Raw genomic sequence first — 17951 nt, 5'->3', positions numbered from 1 at the left:
AATTATTTATAGTACAGCTTCTGTATGAAGATAATAAACACAACCCACTGTAAAAAAGGCCAGTGTACCTCTGGGTCCATAGCACAGTGATGTGGGACAGCCAAAAGAGAGAATACCAGAAAACCTTACGGATCTACCAAATGGCCTTAACAATGTGCTGAGACTTTATACTCATCAAACTGTACACCGGTCATATACTGTGGAGCCAATTGTCTACTTAGTGAAGAAGGGGTAGGAAGAAAGAAGAGAGAGAAGAAAAAGAGAAGACGAAGAGCCACATATGCAGCATTTAAGCTACAGGAAGAAGCCTAGAGAGTGACAGGAGCCAAGGAGTCCTCTAACTGCAGCTCAGTTCCAGACACTCAAATTAGTTTAAGAGTAGGGCAGAGGTAGAACAAGAACAAGGTAAGCAGTCACGCAACAGGATGCCTGGCGCCATGTGGCTTTGAATTCAAAAGCCAGTTAAGAGAACAGACAACTTGAAGAAGTTTAGTTTAACATAAAATTCAATAATTTTAATGTATGCTAATATGCTTCAAGGTAAAGGCCACAGTTACCTAGATACAAAGACGTATGTGTTCGTAGTAAATATTTTCTTTAACACATGCTGTCCTCTACTGTTGTGTAATATGCTTTCCTATTGTTCTGTGACTCTCTCTGGTAATAATACTACCACTTAGGTGGTGTTTCATAGTGGTGTTTCATAGTTATAGATCACACTGTGCTTAACTCAGGGGGTATCATTATCTCTGTTACACATATGGAGTCATGGAAGTACCTAAAGATTAAATGAGTCCATGGAAAGATCAGAAAAACAACTACAGTTTTATAAATTATAGTGTTAGCTCGTATATAAGAGAAACCTCAGGAGGTTTAGATGGGATTTGCTGGCAGCATAAAAACTGTTTGAAAACACCCATGAAAAGAGCTCATCTTAATGGCAAGCCAGGGATAAACATGGACAGAGACAAAGAAAGGATAAGGTGATATTGCTATGGCCATGGGTCAGAAAAGGTCAGTAAGAGCCAGCTTAGCAGCTGCAGTAGAAAGAGTTTGTGGTTTTTTTGCACTGATGATATTCACAGTTGTCTTCCTGCTCTTTGAGGAGCTGATGAGTTATCAGCAGAATCTTACACCCGGACCAGAGCACTCAGACAGCTGAGCAAAAGGCTTGGGAAAAAGAGGTGGCTGAAGTCAGCTGGTGGCTACAGTATTGGGGTGGGGGTTGATCTGTATCTGAAAAGTCTCATGCACCATCCCCATTCTGTCCCCCTCCTCCTGCTGAAGATGCTGCTGCACTGAACCTGAAAGGTCTGGTTATAAATAGCTTCTCCCTGCAGCTCCTCAATGAGCCACTGAGGCGGAATGAGTCATCTCTGCCGGCTCTGAGGCCCCCCCCAAACCGACTGCGTCAGGTTGGGAGCGTGGCTGCCAAAAGCCGTGGTACACACTGTTCTCTCTCAAAGGGCAGTGGCCTTGGGGGACAGGGACACTAAACAAACTAGCACTACTCATTACCCATAAGCACCCGAAAGCCACATCACTTTGTGAATAAGAATAATGTAAAATCCATCAAGAGCGCTTAGAAACCGACACTGGCACTTCATCGCCCTCTGTCCACACCGTTATCCATGCCACCCTGGTTTTCAGCTGTAGCTTCTAACCCATTAATTGGTTTGTTATGGAAATGATTGAGGAGCTCTCTGAAAGTGAACCTCTCATTCTACTTACAAAGAACTTCTTACCAAGACTTGGTGACATTGTTCAGTGAATGGATACAGCAACAAGTAGGTGAGCTGGCGAAGCCTCACCTCGAGGTGAGGTGTGATACTAAGCACATCTCTGTATTTCCTAGGAGGAAAGATGATGAGAATTTTAACAAGAAAAGTCAGACTTAGATTTGCTTATTCCATTGTGAGAGAAACTCACCCAGGACCCGCATCCTCTTCTAAACAAGACAATGCATGGAGCTGATAGACAGCTGTATCTCTTCTAATCCTGTTGCAGGAAAGCAAAGTGTTCCCCTGTGTGATTTCCTGAACTTGCATAGGAGTCAGGTGCCCAGAGTAAAGGAATTCTAGCGATTATTTGCTTTGTTCATGTGGGCTTTATTCAGAGGCAAATGGAGCTCTCCTGAAACATGTCCTTTGTCAAGCCTAAGACAATAAAGACAGACGTTTGGTGAGCTTTAGGATAAACACCTATGTAAGTAAGTAAAGCACAAGTCCTAGCCAAGATAAACATATCAAATTTGCTGTGATTAGCAGAGACTGGAGGGGTTGGGAGTGAGTACTTATGGTGGGGGAAATAATTTAAACCAATACTGGGTTAAAAGGAAGGAAAGAATATCAGGTAGGCAGGAAAATACAAAGTCGATGCCAAAGAAGAACACAAGCAGGGTCTTTATTGCTGTTATAAAACAAGACAGATTAGGAGATAGGAAGTGAGGAAATCCCCTAGTGCTACATTTCTTTCAAATGGAGAGGTTAAGATAACGTGATCAAAGTGATTCTGGTGTATTTTCCATAAACTAAGTTTAATGGCTGTGACCCATGGATCACTCAAGCATTGTGTGAGCCCTGGACAACAGGACAGGCAATCAATAATATCTTACAGTGCAGTTGAAGCCCAAGCTTTGCAAGTAGAATCTTGAAAAATAAAATTCACACATAGCTGTTACTGGAACTGAAAACTGGTAAGGTTGATGAAGATCCACACAAACAGAATAAACAGAGCAATACATTTCAGTTCCCTCAGTTTGTCAGCGTTCAGTAGTGCTGACAAGAGCAGTATTCCCCAGCTATACGGCCACTGTAGCTCTGCAAGTGATCCCTGGCACTCTACTGTGTGACAACAGAGGGTATGTTTGCTTTCAGGCCATGCTGTGATGCAAAACGATGACAAAGCCTGATAGATTTTTCTGTTACCAGCAAAGGTGATACAGTGTTGCCTCAATGGAGGCAGAGGATGATGCATCTTTACATGAGTTGCCTTTTCAGTTTCCCTCCAGCTTTTAATTCATCATCAAATCAACAAAGTACGTTCTGTTAAAAGTTAATGACTTTGTTCTGAGAGTTTTAAAACTGACCTACTTCAGAATTTTATAAGTTCATCATGTGCAGCCTCATCATTTCTCTATTCATGTTGTCTGGGAATATTTTATCTTTAATGATTTTTTTTTCTCAACAGAACAGTCTTACTCCATAGAAGAACACAAACCTTGAAAAGACCCCTGTCCTACTTTCTACCTTCTTCTCAGCACTTAGAAAGTTATTTATTAGTACCTGGCACCCAGAAAGGACAATTCTCCTTTCTGCTATCACCTCTAACCTCTCCTCCCCTTCCTCATTATTGTCTCTTCTCTGTCTCCTAACAAGGATACAAAGAAGAATATCTGTTTTCTCTTGCGGTGTTCCTGTATCAGTGAGTAACAACAGAAGATCTGCACCTCCTTACTTTTCATTGTGCAGAAGGGACGGGCTCATCACCTCTTCTCTCATCTCTAAATTTTGCAATTAGAAAAGATCTAGCCACATTGCTATCGATTGCTATATTCCTTAGCCTCCCTGTGGAATCCAAGCTTTACAAAGGTTGTACAACTGCAGACTAATTGTGTCTCAAGGATGCATCTGGGCTGTACCTGAGTGCTGTCCCTAGCTCCTGTGTTGTATGATGGCTAAGAAAGAAAATCACAATGGTCAATCCCTTGGTAACAATGATGTCAAACCTCTATCTTCCTTTAGTGATGGGAGAAGGATAGAATAAGTGAACTCCTGGAATTTCATTAATTTCTTAGCGCTCTAGGATTTTTTAGTCTCACTAATAAATGTATTTATCAACTGAGAAACTTAACACTTTGTTCCTTTATTGTATTTTAATCTCAATGCAGGTTATTTTAACCATAGCTGTAGCCCTGTTACTTGCCACTTGGATGCAGACATAGTAGTAGCCAGTACAAGATACAGGACATAGGTATCTCAATACATAAGAAAGCAAATTCTTTGCTCATTTGCAAAGATACAATTCTAATTACTTCAAGTGATATGGCCAGTGTACCCGAGGGACCATCTGTCCTAACAATGGGAGGGAATGCCAACGGCAAAGGCTACAGTGACTACTCCACAACAGAGAGGATGGTTGTTCCCATACTTAAGAACTATAATATATATTTTTATTAATGAGCAAGAAAGTAGTTAGTAGAAAGAAAATGAGGTATATGGGAGGTAAGAGCCTTAGTGAGGGTTGAGGTTCTGATGGGAGCAGGGGAAATACGACGAAATACAATTTATTGCTTTAAATATTTGTAAAGGCTAACACATCCCAAAACAGCCTTTCAGGACATGAAAAAAAAAACAACAAAACAATTCCATCAACAGGTGTCCTAATTGTCCCAAGACTGTAACGCATCCTCTTGTTATCACACACAGCAAACCTGGAAATTAAAGATACTGAAACCAATGCAAATGAAATAGCTACTGCCAGGAAAGGATGAGAACTTTGACAGAGCAGCTGAAGCTATATAGCTACCTGGAAAGGCCTGCAATCATCAAACAAGAAATGAGAGAGAGAAAGTATCTCTAAAAGTAATTCCTTCTGTTGAACTGGTGTTTGCAGGATCATGTCTATACCCTTTCTTACCTGAGACCAGGTACCTCTCCGACATCCAGGTCTGTTTCATCCTCATCTATAGCATTCTGTGGCTACTCCGAGCAGAGGGAATTCCAGCTCCTAAAGACAAAAAGTAAAGAAGCAATTAGCCCAATGCATCCGTGGTATCAACTACAATTGCAGGTGGGTTCTCTGTCTTTTAGACTAGGATTATTCAAAGTATTATACACACTGCCTAGAAAAGCAGGCCTTTTTAAGGCCCTAGAGGCTGCCTGCCAAAGTCTCCAGAAATTTATACAGACTTTCCTTAAATATCCCAAGGGAGGAAGTTTTCTGTGGGCCTCACACTTATCTCTCAGGTTGTGTAGTTTACCAGGTCATCCCATGAAGAACATGGTACACAAAGTGAACAGAGATAATCAGATGTTTTTCATAAGCACCATCCCCTTGCAACAGACAAAAATTCATGCTAGTCAAGTTCCAAATTGGACACTGCACTTGAAAACTGACAAAGGCAATATTCTAACTGAAAACTTCAAGGAATAGAGGAAACAGTTCAAAAAAAGCCAAATCAACCTGAAGCACGCTCAGGTAAGAATAATGCAGGACTCATAATTCAACTCCTCTTTCCTGCATCCTTCCACCATCGTATTTTTTCTGATCCACTGGATCCATTTCGCTTTCCCTTCTGCCTACTCTACTGCATTAAGCAGAAATGTAGTGATTATGCAATTCCTTAAATTGCCAAGGGGCATGATTAAATTGTGTGTATGAATAGAAGAAAAATTCTCCTGATGGAACTAAAAAGTCAAGTATGGATAGTCAGCTGCTGATGCCCAACGGCATGTCCAGTCGCTTGGCCATGCTGTATGGGAAAAGCCATGGATGAGGTGCACTGTCATCCTACCCAGTTACAAGCAGGATTTTAGATAACGATGGGGACACAAGCATTCGTATCTGCTGTCATTGTTGCTTAGCAGAAAAAATTTATTCCTTTTAGGCTGTCCAGATATTTCAGTTTCTCTTAGGACTCAGTTTAAAAAAAAGAAGTGAAAGAAACTGATTATTCCACTGTGGATAGGAATATGGAGGAGGTCACCATATGCGTAGGATAAATACCCTCCTGTTGCAAACTTACATCAGTCAGTCACCATCATCTGGTCTGTGGGATAAAAATGTCTCAGATGCTGTGCGCTCAAACATCAGAATTGCCCATCTCATTTACAGTGTTTACTGCTGTTCAGCACGATCAGCCATGAAGTATAAGGTGATTTCTTGTTCAGCCAATTGCGCTTTTTTTTCTTTTGTGTTTTTTCTTTTTGTATTGAACCTTCACCTCCTCCCTTTCCCCAATGTTAAACGTAAAAAAATCTGAAGAGACAACACCATAGTCATGAGAATCTCAAAAGAACTGATCGTGCTCTCAAAAAGACACCGTAGACCCGCATTTGAATCTAGTGCCAATGCACTGAACAAAAAGTCACTCTGTCCCGAGGAAGAGGAAATGGAATGGGTAAAGAAGAGCAATGAGAGAGAGAGGAGCAAAGGGAAGAAAAGAAAGGCCAAGCAATAGCTGAAAAGAAAAAATCCTTTCTTTTTGCTCTATGTACCTTCTCTTGTTTCTTTCTCACACTCAAGTTCCCCCTCAGGCAGTGGGATAAAGTGGTCTGCAGCACTGTGCGTAGCTGCAGCTTTAAACTGAAACTGGGTCCAAACCTGACTTCTCAATTTCTAGAGCTCTGGAAGGGAACGGGCAGGAGGTAAGAGCATCCCTGAGGAAGCAAGGCTTCTCCAGCAGAGCTGCTGCAGCCGCAAAGCTATTAATAAATGTTTGCAATCTTTTAATCGTTCTGCTAAATTGCCATCTTGTTCTTGCAAACCCCATAGCGTGTCAGTGCAGCTGCCACCCCCCCACCTGCCTCCCCGTGTTCGTGCATGTGAGTGAGGGGGAACATCAGGAACATGCTCATATCTGAGGGCTGCTGCAGCGTTAGAGGGAAAATTATTTTGACAAGTGACTTTTTTAAAATCTTCCCTATTCCAAAGAAAGCGGCCCTATTAGTTACATCTATAAACCATAATTTCACCTGGTTTTCTTTCTCCAGCAAATCCTGCCTGCTCAATCCAGACGCTAAACTTCACTTCATGAAAATATGACATCTGATCTGCAATGGCTTGGGACCCGCTACCTGAGAGGCCGCGTCTCTTGCGATGTGATAGCACCGTAGTCACAATCAGCTAGCAGTCACTCTGGCTTAAACAAAGATATCCTCAGCAACAGAATATTTTTTTCTGCTTTATCCGACCCACTACAGAGTTGATAGTTATCAGGATACAACACACATATATTGCTTTTCAGGCTTTTTCTACAGGGTCAGTTAGTCAGAACATAAGTGGACTGGAAAGCTGTGATCCTATTTATGGCGAAAGGTAACATTTCAGGATGAAAAGGATTAATACTTCCAAACAAATTCTCTGTTTGCCTCTTCATGTGCCTAAAACATATTCATTGTTGTCCAAACTAGGATATAACAGACAAAGCCACCTTCTAACGTCATGGTGGAGATCAGCTTAATCCTTTGTCTGTTCCCTCCCCCAGCTCAAACTCTCATCTTCGTCCTAATTATAATAGCATTTGAAATTATCGTGGTTTAAAAAAAGATGCCAGCTTATATAATATTCTTATTGCTTATTAATGATATCAGAAGGGAAAGCAAGTTGCCTTGCATTCTGGGAATTATGCAAACTAAGGCTGAGCTGTACCTTGCTGGGCTCCACCAGTTTCTTATTTGGAAGCCTGATGCGTGAGGAGTACCATGTAATAACAGATGTTCAGGCTTTTAGTGAATGACAGGCCTGCCGCACGTACTTGAAGGAGAAGACATGACAGGCGTCACACTTCACAGTGATTAGCCTTGGGCACTTTTCAGAGGCAGAAGACTCGAGGCAAAGTGACTTTAACCGCCCTGCAAGTGTGATAATCCCCAAGATGGCACAGCCTGAAGAGTCTGATTGCTGTTCTGCATGGAAGCTTATGAATAATAATAAAGAAAACATCAGACTGGATATCGGTGACACGGTTACACGGCACTGACAGCCAGAAAGACTGTCTGCTTGGATATGAAGTCCTTAAGTCCATTACTTAATCTAAAGTTACTTATACTCTGTCCTCTAAACATCACCTCTTCTATAAAGCTAGAATGTGTGAAAGACACTAAAGAACCGAACTTGAGATTTAGTACGTGCCCTTCAATTCTCTGTGTTTGTCACTGCGGTATCTTTCTGTTGGAGAATACGGGGTAGAGTAGGAAGGAATGTGAATGGGAGCAGGAGCTCTGTATCCATGTTATAAACTGCTCCACTTTTACTGAAAAATGAGCTTCAACATAAGGTGACACCATCAGCCTCTGATACTAAGACACTATTAAAAGACGAATGAAGTTGCTTGCCCCCACACTTACAGAGAAACACCTGCACCCTGCAAGTCCCCGAAATAAAAGAGCTCAGTATGTATAATTTAAGTCAATTAATTAAATAAAATTCTTTTTACATTATTTTGTTAATGTCTGTGATCTGACTCACAGATGTTGATCTTACAATCCTCGGTAATGTTATAATAACAGAGAAATAATAGAGAGTATATATGCTTTTTCAAGCAATAGGTTTATCTATGTAGCAATATACACAAAAATGTTGAGAGCTGAAGCTGAGTGCATGTTTTAGGGGAATCTAATAAACACTCAAAATCATCATCTTATGCTTTTTTAAAATCCTACATCTTATAAAAAAGAAATTCATAATTGCTGCTTAAATAGCTGTCCCTCTGTGTGCCACAAACAAAGCTGAGGGAGTTGTTTTGTTTTGGCCAAGTGGTTGGGGTGGCGACAGGGAAGGAGAAGAGACGGAACAAGTTAAAAGAATCAATCCATCTCCCGGAGACAAATCATCACATATAGAAGATTTTCCATGTCAGCATATTTAGAAATAAAAAAGGATGTCATGCAGACAGGGCTGGGCATTAAACTATGATGCTGGGTGTAGTGTGTCCTCTGCCAGCCCTGCAATTACATCAGCAGTGCCTCACCCTGCTATTTACCCTGAGAAGTCCCTTAGGTGCCCGTTACGGTATCAATGAAGAGGAGCCACGCTGTGTGAAAACATTGGCTCCCAAGACACTACAGGATGAAAATCTTGCTACCTCTGTACAGCCTACACAGAGAGAAAAAAAAACCAAACACACTTAACTGGCTCCAGCTTAGTTTCTTGACCCATAAGCAGTTACTAGTTTTAAGCTACGTGCAGCCCACAACACCGATTCTTGATGCATCTCACGCTCTGTCTCTACACCATCTTGTACCTTGCTGGCTGGAAGAGTGGTACTTGGCTTGGCACGGAGACAGAGGCAGCTCAGGGTGCTGACATACAACAGGCATATGCTGAAATGTGGGGAAAAGTGAGCTCCCTTAGGAAAGATGGAAAATGAAACCAGATGCCACCAGTACTGAGAGAGAGAAGAAACCAGATCTGATCCTTTAGATGACTTGATGGAAGCTGCTCATGTTCAGAGGCAGTAGGACCAAATTCAGCTCTAATTAAGTCACTAATGTTACAGCAGGATAAACATGATCTTTTAAGCATCACAGGTATGAAACAGGGACAGAGAAGGTCACATAGCAACAACTGCTTGAGTTCCAGCGTGAGCACTATGGAACTTTACTGAGGTGGTCTGAGGGACATGCCCTGAGTCAATTGCCCCCAAATCATCTCACTGTGGCAGATGCCATCAAGCACTGCACGAAGTTATGTGCATCACCAGGAGCTTTAGCTTGGGACCAACCAGCAGCAGGCAGAAGTCATCTCAAATGCCAGCTCAAACCCCCATGCCCTCAGGGCAACTGGTGGAATCAGCCTAGCAAATGCAGCAAGATAATTTTAGTTTGCTTCTGTCTTCATAGTGTGCATACTTAGGAAAAGTGACAAATATTTACAGTCTCCTTGACTCAGGTGCAAGCACATCTTTAGAAAAAAAAAATTGAACAAAATAAAAGCAAAAAGCCCCAGCAAGCTTCCCAAAATAGGTCAGATGCTTCCAGTGCTTTTTGTCTTCTTCAATCTACAACAACCACTGCCTCTGGAAATCTGTTTGCACTTACTGGTCTTTGTGAGCACCCCCAGTCAGCACAGCAGAAATAAAAAGAGTTGCTGTTGATTCTCCCCGCTGAAATCTGCTCTCGTACACTGCACCCTGCTCTGCTTTTGAGGGGCTTTCACTTACTGTGCTGGGCAGTGGGATGCTGCAGCTAAAGCTGGATCTAGGCAAGAACAGACGGGTGGGGAGGTCTCTGTCAGAGTGGGTCAGGCAAAGAGTGGAGACCCGTGTGCCCCAACTAGTCAGTGACTGCCATACTCTTTGCACCAAGCTGACACCAGTACAAGCTGAGACCCTGCAGCTGCCAAGGGGAGCCCTGGCCGTACCCCACCGAGCAGCTCCACCGCTGCCCCCCTCCTCCCTGCACACGTTGCTGCTGCCCTGCCAGAGCCAGGCGGCAGGCACGGATTATGCAAGGTTGCTCCAGGATGCCTGTCCTCTCTCCTCAGTGCCACAGCCACTGAGTGACGGATGCACTGGAAAATGTTTTTCATTGCCTCCTTCATTAGGGAGACAAGTGCTCTGAGGAAGACATGTCTGATCCTGTGCTGCTCTAGGCTGCTGGAATTAAACATAAAGCCACGTAGAGAAAGGGTTGTTCAGTACATGGCAACACAAGCAGATACATCTTACTGTAAAATAGGACCCTGGCTTAATCCACACGTGGGAATTCAGGGGAAAAAAAAACAGCGCAAAGATCTGCAAGACAAGCAATGCCAGACACATCGTTTTTGTTTCAGGGTAGCCTCTACACCAACTCATATGTGAAGAAGGTGGCTCAGGGTAGGCTATGTTTATGCTGTAAGAGCTTCTATTATCTCAATGATTACATTAAAGTGCATAATAACTCAATAATTTATTTGTAGCACTCCTTGAAGTAGATAAATGTTATTATCCTCATTCTGCCAACGTGAAACTGAGACCTAGAGAGCTTATGGGCCAGACTTCTGTGCATATGAAGGTGCCCAACTCCCACTGAAATCAAAGGAAATTACGCACCTAAATATTCTGAGGATTTTTAATTAACAACAGAAATCGGTGGGGCAGTCAGGAATTTCAGGTCTCAGCCTAACCAATCTGCTAATCTTATATAATTGAAAGTGCTCTGTCCTTGTAAAAATCATAAATATTTTTTCTTTTTCACCTTACCTCAAATATCCCAACATAGCCTCCGTTCTTTGTCAGACACCTCCACTGTCTGTAGCCCGCAGGTGATGTACTGGTTACTGAGGAGTCATGGGTGTTTTTTTCTTTATTTCAAAAGCTTCCTTCCCAGACAGGCAAGCTCAAGGGTTTGTTTTGTTGTCATTGCCCTTATTGTTGTTTGTTTGTTTCTAATACTTTCCCTTTGGTTTACCTCTGGTTGTTCTACGGGTTTCTGGAAATTTACCAAGGAAAAGTCTTGCAGCATCATCAATGAGAACCAGCCTTACAAATTGCATCTTCTGCTTAAGTGCCATTCAGCACGGAACAAAACACGGCGTCCTGTCTCACTAGTATGCTCTGAGACCTGTTATCTCTGAAAATACAGGTCTCAAGTGTGGCCTGGAAGGTGAGTAAGACTCTCTGAGGACATTGTTACATTTACGGCAGTCTTTGCCATAACATTATGGAATGTTGTACGCCTCCCTGTAGGTAGCAAGAAGTTAAAATCCCACTAATGCTACTGGATTCTTTGTGAAGGAGCAATTTTTCAATTACACATAATTAATAGTAATTACCCTCTATCTTCAGAGACCAGAACAAAGAATAATTAATCCATCTTAACATTCCCATTAAGGAGGTATTAAATATGGGGTTTTTACACAGCAGATCACATAGTAACTTATGTGGCCTACTGTTCAGTGTGTGTTCCCTAATGCAGAAAGGAAAGAGAAAAGAGAATCCTGAACTAGCTGAACTAATATTCTAGTTTTTGCCTTAATTTAATTAACTAATTTGGAAACAGCTGTTTGATTCTTGCAGAAGCTCGCTGCAAATGAAAAGTGTGCTGCCTACAGCTCTCATATATAGAAGCAGTTTTACTATATTTGATCATTAACAACATTCAAGTGGACATTGAATGTTGGACTCATTTTTAACGTCTGTTTATGAGTAAAGTATTTCCAATTATTCCCATTGCAAAGCTGGAGAAAATGAAGCTTGGAAGTTTAGGGCCAGCTTCTCACCTGGCACAACACCTCTTTGCACTGCTCTTCTCTCACACTGGTTTTTGCTGCACAGGAAGAGAAGACGTCTGATTCTGTGTTCATTCTAGACAGCACATGCCAGATTCACAGACACTTATGCCCTTTATCAGATCTTAAAATTTGGCTTCAGTCTTCCAAAGTGGCTTCCAATTTGCGATATCTTAATGGAAGCCCACCTTACAACACTTGGGGTGTCTCTCAGAGCCTGCAGTCACTATTAATCTGAACTGAAATTTCCTGTTCTTGACTATTAAAAAAAATAATCAAAGAAAAGTAAATTTACTATTTTGATCTTAAGTGAGTAGTCCAAGATCATGCTGCAAGCCACTGAAAGAGGCAGAAACAGAATTTGCTTCCAACACATGGCTTTGCAAGACAAATATTCCATGTGGCAGGATGACAGCAAAGATGAGGGCAGAGCTGCAGGCAGCGTGCGTGTCAGCTCCGGCAGACAGACCAGCAGTGTCCGGCCCACGACAGCTTGGGTGCCCAGAAAGCTTATGATTACTGATTACATGTTAAGGTGATAAAAAAAGGATAGCTTTTATTCATACGTGTATTGATCTGAAGGATCCTGAGCTCAAAAGAGGGGAGTAGAAGAGTAGAGAGATACAGAAAATTGGTGAGTAAAAAGAAAGGGACTAAAGGGAGTAGAATGTCCCAAATGTTAAATGAAAGTATCTGCATTAAAGGCTCCAGGCCAACATGCTCAGAGAATGCACTCTTCTGTCTCAGTGACCTTGTAAAGATAAACTGAACAAAAAGCTTCAGGCAACATCAGAGGATTTAAGAAGCAGTTTTAATTTTAGCCAGATTGTTTTGTGTTTTCGACTGCAGGGTCATCTGGGGTTGCAATGTGCACTCAGTGGAACAAAATGTAGTTGTCACCCCCAACTCTGATACTGCACCTGATGGCAAATTCAGTTCCGTGCTTCCAGGGGGAAGCAAAAATCATGGTTTTGGCTACACAGCGAAGATCAAATTGTGGTATCACAAGGACGGCGTACCAGTGCATCCTAATTTTACTCCAGAATGTAATTAATTGGCTACCTTATGTATAAGCAACATAGAAAACCTGTATTCCAACACAATATGCACCAATACGCTGGTTCCCTCTACTCACGCTATAACCTTGCTCTGTATTGACAGCTATTTATTATGAACAAATTGTTTAATCCCCCGGTACCTCAGTTTCCTCATCTATAAACTGAAAACATCCTACCTAAAAAGAGTTTCTTAGCAAGGATTCACTAAACGAAATATGTTTTTTCAGTGAACACATTTGCTGGTAATTTAAATTATAAAAAATACAAACAAACTCTAAGAGCTGGCCACATACAATAAAACATATGCATTAATCACAATGTCTATCACAGCTTATTAGCACAATTAATTCTATACAATACAAATACAATCTAACTCGCAATCTGGAGGCTGCGAATGCCATATAAATCCAAAATGAGGGTCTAGATCTTCAAGCCTGTAGTAAAATGTCAAATCATTAACTAAAATGGTAATAAAACCAACCCAGACAGATTGGGAATAACCCCTCCACATGCACACTACCACACGTAGGAAACACGAGCTGGGAAAACGAGACTTCAGTGTTCCTGCTGCACCTCCCTATCATCACCACTTTATTGGACAATCATTGACGAACACTCACGCTGATAAAGAATCTTCTATCCAAAGTGCTCAAACTGCTTTACAAATGGTCTCTAATGTGTATAGACAGTGCACTTTATTTCCCCCTGTCCTCGTATACTCTGTCCTCCATAATTTCTATTTTATAAGCTATCCGGAGGCCACATTGTCTCTCCAAGTCTGCAGGAGAAACATTCATCCTCTCTCTTGGCAGGTCTCTTGACCCACTCTTCAATTTAAATAGCATCTTCTGATCTTTTCTCTCTCAGATCTTTTCTTAGAAGACAGTTCTTTCCCACCTTGACTGTATAACTCACCATCACTCGCGACAGTTTCTTGAGTCACTGACGCTGGAATCAATACAGCAAAGCTGGCAGAGGATGGGAGTGAGGAGGTGGGAAAAGGAATGTGAAGATGTTGTAACCTTTTAGTCCTGTGCTGTCAGCTCAGCACACCATGACGCCTGACCGCGATCACGCAGCTTGTGCTAACAGAGGCAGTGATTGTACAGGGAGCTGTGGTGGCTCAGGGCTGCTCTGCGCGTCCTCCAAACCAACAACAGGGAACTAAAGGCAATATCCTACATGAAATGAAGCAGGACAGGGCTCTCTCACAACACTTCTCTCTTTGCACCGTGTCTCTCCTAATCAGCTTTCTGAACCGAAAACAGAGGCCTTCGCTATACATAGGGCCCAGCCCGTAGCATGCACAGTGCACATGTCCTATTGGATTACAGGGCAGAGCGCACTCACATGCTCTGCTTGTCAGAGACCCAGCCGTGCCTCTGCAAAGAGAAGGAAATGAGGGAGGGCATGAATGAAGGCAACCCGAGCAGCACAGGACAACCCGAGCCCAGTCAGAGGGCAGGATGGGGCAGGCCACCAGAAAGACAGGGGCAGCAGGCAAATACACATTGGTGGGTGTGCTGGGAGGTGAAGTCAGGACCTCACTCCACAAAGAAAACACACGGGAATGTGTTTGATGCCGCTCAAAAATGTGAGAATAGCTTATCACCTAGGAGCTCACTGTATTGACAAGTGGAACAGATGACAGCTAGATCCCAGTTTGGATGTTAAAACACAAAGCAATACAGCAAAGATCAATGCAGTGCAGTCTCTCTCATCGATAAAATGCTTCTATCTGCATCAGTTTCAGAAGCTGACAAGCTTCCCCCAGTTCCTTTGATCGTAGCCCAAAAGAAAAGGTCTCTTGGAAAGTCCATACTGGACTTTGTGCTTTTTTATCCCCAGGCAACTCATATTCTGCAGTTCTCAGAAAAACGTCACTCGAAAATGTGATCACAGGTGAAGGAGAGAAGGGCTAATAGAGAAAGGGAGAGAGCAGCAGAAAAGGCATCTATTTCAAAGGGCAGAAGTTTATCACCCAGGACAGGATTTCCACTGGGTTTATCATTGTAGTCTTTGTCTAGAATTAAGGTCATTAAGGAAGATGTTTCCATTCTTAATTAGCAATGAGTTCCCACTTAATTTACAGTGCCTCAGCGCTCCCGTGTGATTTGGCTCCAGGGACCTCAGTGAAAGTGCTTCTCCTGTGAATTATATGTTGCCCTAACTGGCTTTTACTCCCACCTCACATTCAGGTGCCCACCTCATATCTTTTTCCTTACCCCCCACCTTCCCCTCTCCCCAATTTCTTCTCGTAACAGATCTTTTCAAAAAGCACTCCGTGCTTCCTCAGATCATCTGTCAGAGATCACAACTTTGAAAACCACTACAGAAATAATTAGAAGTAGCTCTGTTCCACAATTTTCTCAGCTGTTTTCATTTGTTAGACAGTTAGTATACATCCCCAAATGCCCCATACCGGGAGCCTGAGGAGCTACTGGGGTAGAGTTTTGTGAGGCAGCGAAGGCAGGGAGCCCTTCCAGGAGCACAGGACTGCCACTGGACACTACCGAACCCCTCAGTCCCGGAGGACAGATGGCGGCCCCACCACCTGCCCCAGCCGGAGGGTGGCTGCAGCACCGGGCCCTGTCCTCACCCTCCTCCCCAGGCCCCACCCGCGGCTGCGGTCACACGAAGCAGGGCTGTGAGCGCGGGACGTCCCGGCCCCATCATTTAGACCTTTTGTCACCAGACAAAGCTGGCGCAGCCAAGCCGGGTTGAAACAACGCAAGGAAAGGGCTGAAGCCAAACGAACTGACCTTCAGCGAACCCGGCGGGGCCGAGGGCCCGCCGCCCCCTCAGCCGCCCCCTCAGCCGCGAGCCGCGCGCGCCCCCGCGCGGAGGGCGCGGGAAGGCGGCGGGGTCACCGCGCGAGCCGCCCCGACAGACCCGCCGGCGGCTCGCGGCGGGGGGGGGAGCAGCGCGCATGCGCACGCTCCGCAGCCGGCTGATGGAAGGTGGGACCACGCTGGCGGCTGGGGCCGGGAAGTGCTTCCTCTGCCCCCGCCCCTGCGCGACGACGATTGGCTCTAGCGCGCGGAGGCGCCTCGCCCATTGGCTAGGCGCAACGTCCGTCCGGATCGGGCGCCGCCGCCGCCATGGTTCGCTTCAAGAACAGGTGAGGCAGGAGGCGCCGCCGCGGGCCCGGGCCCAGGCCCGCGCTCGCCCCGCTGAGGCTGCGCTCCCCCGCAGGTACGTGCTGTGCGAGGTGGTCTCGGAGGACCCGCGGTGCCGGCAGTGCATCGAGGACCGCGCCGTGGGCCTCGCCGTCAGGGACGCCATCGGGCGGGTGCACGGGGACTACGGCCTGGCCTGCTGCTCCATCTCCTTCACAGGTGCCGGCGGGACGCGCTGCCCGCCCCCGGCTCCCCGGGCCCTCGGAGGGGGGCGAGGGGGCTGCTCCGGGACGGGACGGGCCGGGGCGCGGGGGTCCGGGCTCACCGGTGCGTGTGTGCCCCCGCAGTGAAGTACCTGAACGCCTACACCGGGACCGTGCTGCTGCGGTGCCGCAAGGACTCATACAGGCTGCTCTGCTCCGCGCTCCCCTTCGTGAGGCAGCTGGAGAGCCGGAACCAGCGGTACCCCTGCTTCCTCAGCACCCTGCACGTCGGAGGTCAGCCGCTGCCTACGCTGCCCCGCTGCTGGGGGGGGAGGTGGCAGAGCTTAATCGTACCTTGCAGGCCTGCTATCGTGGAAAAACTCCATTTTACTGCTGTGGGTCACTAACTTCGCAGCTTCTAACATCTAAATAAGAAACAGGCACCAGCAGTTCTTTGTTGAAACCCTTAGTAATTCTGCTTGAATCTTCATTACATTTAACACAAAACCAGAGCAGCAAATACTGTATTACATTATTTTCCTTTTAAAATATATTTTCAAAGTATAGTATCGTCCCTGTCCTGAAAATTAACCAATTGGGGCAAATAACGGGCACTACATGTTAGAAATTACTCTTCCTCCACTTAACCTCAGCAGTGTGAAAATGAGGTCTACAGCCACATCTTAGCACTTGCATTAATAACGTTGTTGCCTGGGGCATTTGTCACTTGATACAATGATCTTCAGAAAATACACTAGCAGCTCTGAAACACTTGGTTTTGTAGATTGTTACATATTGTTCTTGTGACTCCTACAGGTACTATAAGAACATGTCAGAAATTTCTAATTCAGTATAATAGAAGACAGCTGCTGACGTTGTTGCAAAACTGTACAAATGAAGGTGAGTTCCTCCGGCCGTTTTCTGAAAATGCAGCCTCAGTTCCTGGGGGTTTTGTAGGATATGCTGGGCTACTTCTGAATGCTTGAACTGAGAAATGTTCCTTTCTTTAGAAGTTGAGGATATTCCAGTGTATGTGAAGAGATCAAGTAATGACCCTCTGTTGCTCTCTTTATTGCAGAGGAAAGACTGTGTATACAGAAGTCCTTGTTGAGCTGTTCCCTTACAGAAGAGGAGGCTCAAAGTGGAGATGAGGAAGATGATGATGGCATAGAGACAGACTGAACGTTACCAGTTACTCTTCACCTCTGTCCTGTACTTATGTAATCAGGATGTTACCAATTATCTTCAGTGTTAAGCAAAGCAGGGGACAGAAAAAGCATCTGTTCATATTTAGACTTCATTCCCCTATTCCAAGTGTTCTTAAATAAATTTTAAAAAAATTATATACTGTTTTACTTAAGTAGGTTACTTGCCTGTTTTACTCCAGGAGTCAAAACCACCTGCACTCCTCTAAGGAGCGTAGCAGCTCAATGTGATCCTCATGCTGAGGTAGAAGTGAGCTGTAGGCAGTTGGCATGGACAAGGAATGTAGTTATTCTCCTTCAGTACAGAAAAAACATTAACATCTTACTGGTTTTTACCTTATCTTCAAGTGCACTTGTTATCTATAAGGCTATCCCTTGTTTTGAAGTCACAAAAGCACCAGTTGTGTACACAGAAGCAGAGATTACAAGGAA

General features: G+C 44.2%; 1 protein-coding gene and 1 long non-coding RNA gene across 2 annotated transcripts; one reads left to right on the top strand and one right to left on the bottom strand.

Moving 5' to 3' along the window:
* Positions 1-2090: 2090 nt before the first annotated feature.
* LOC137670090 (uncharacterized) lies at positions 2091-15841 on the bottom strand. Its single transcript, XR_011049207.1, has 3 exons — positions 15755-15841; positions 4639-4728; positions 2091-2156 (listed from the first exon to the last, which is right to left on the bottom strand). It is a non-coding gene; the product is annotated as an uncharacterized lncRNA (long non-coding RNA).
* A 228-nt stretch (positions 15842-16069) lies between these two features.
* On the top strand, positions 16070-17657 carry POP5 (POP5 homolog, ribonuclease P/MRP subunit). Its single transcript, XM_068412266.1, has 5 exons — positions 16070-16113; positions 16188-16330; positions 16459-16608; positions 17131-17214; positions 17393-17657. Exons 1-5 carry the CDS (start codon positions 16094-16096, stop codon positions 17494-17496), a joined length of 501 nt encoding a protein of 166 aa, XP_068268367.1. The 5' UTR covers positions 16070-16093; the 3' UTR covers positions 17497-17657.
* Positions 17658-17951: the final 294 nt, after the last annotated feature.

The sequence above is a fragment of the Nyctibius grandis genome, chromosome 14, assembly GCF_013368605.1.
Source record: "Nyctibius grandis isolate bNycGra1 chromosome 14, bNycGra1.pri, whole genome shotgun sequence".
NCBI classification, from domain to species: domain Eukaryota; kingdom Metazoa; phylum Chordata; class Aves; order Nyctibiiformes; family Nyctibiidae; genus Nyctibius; species Nyctibius grandis.
This window is presented reverse-complemented; position numbering and strand designations above follow the sequence as displayed.

Bases quoted from the DNA above. Each gene is read 5' to 3' on its own strand.
- POP5 (XM_068412266.1), top strand. From the start codon at position 16,094: ATGGTTCGCTTCAAGAACAG. The intron at 16,609-17,130 runs GTCAGCCGCTGC...TGACTCCTACAG, and splicing joins CAGCACCCTGCACGTCGGAG to GTACTATAAGAACATGTCAG. The intron at 17,215-17,392 runs GTGAGTTCCTCC...TCTTTATTGCAG, and splicing joins GCAAAACTGTACAAATGAAG to AGGAAAGACTGTGTATACAG.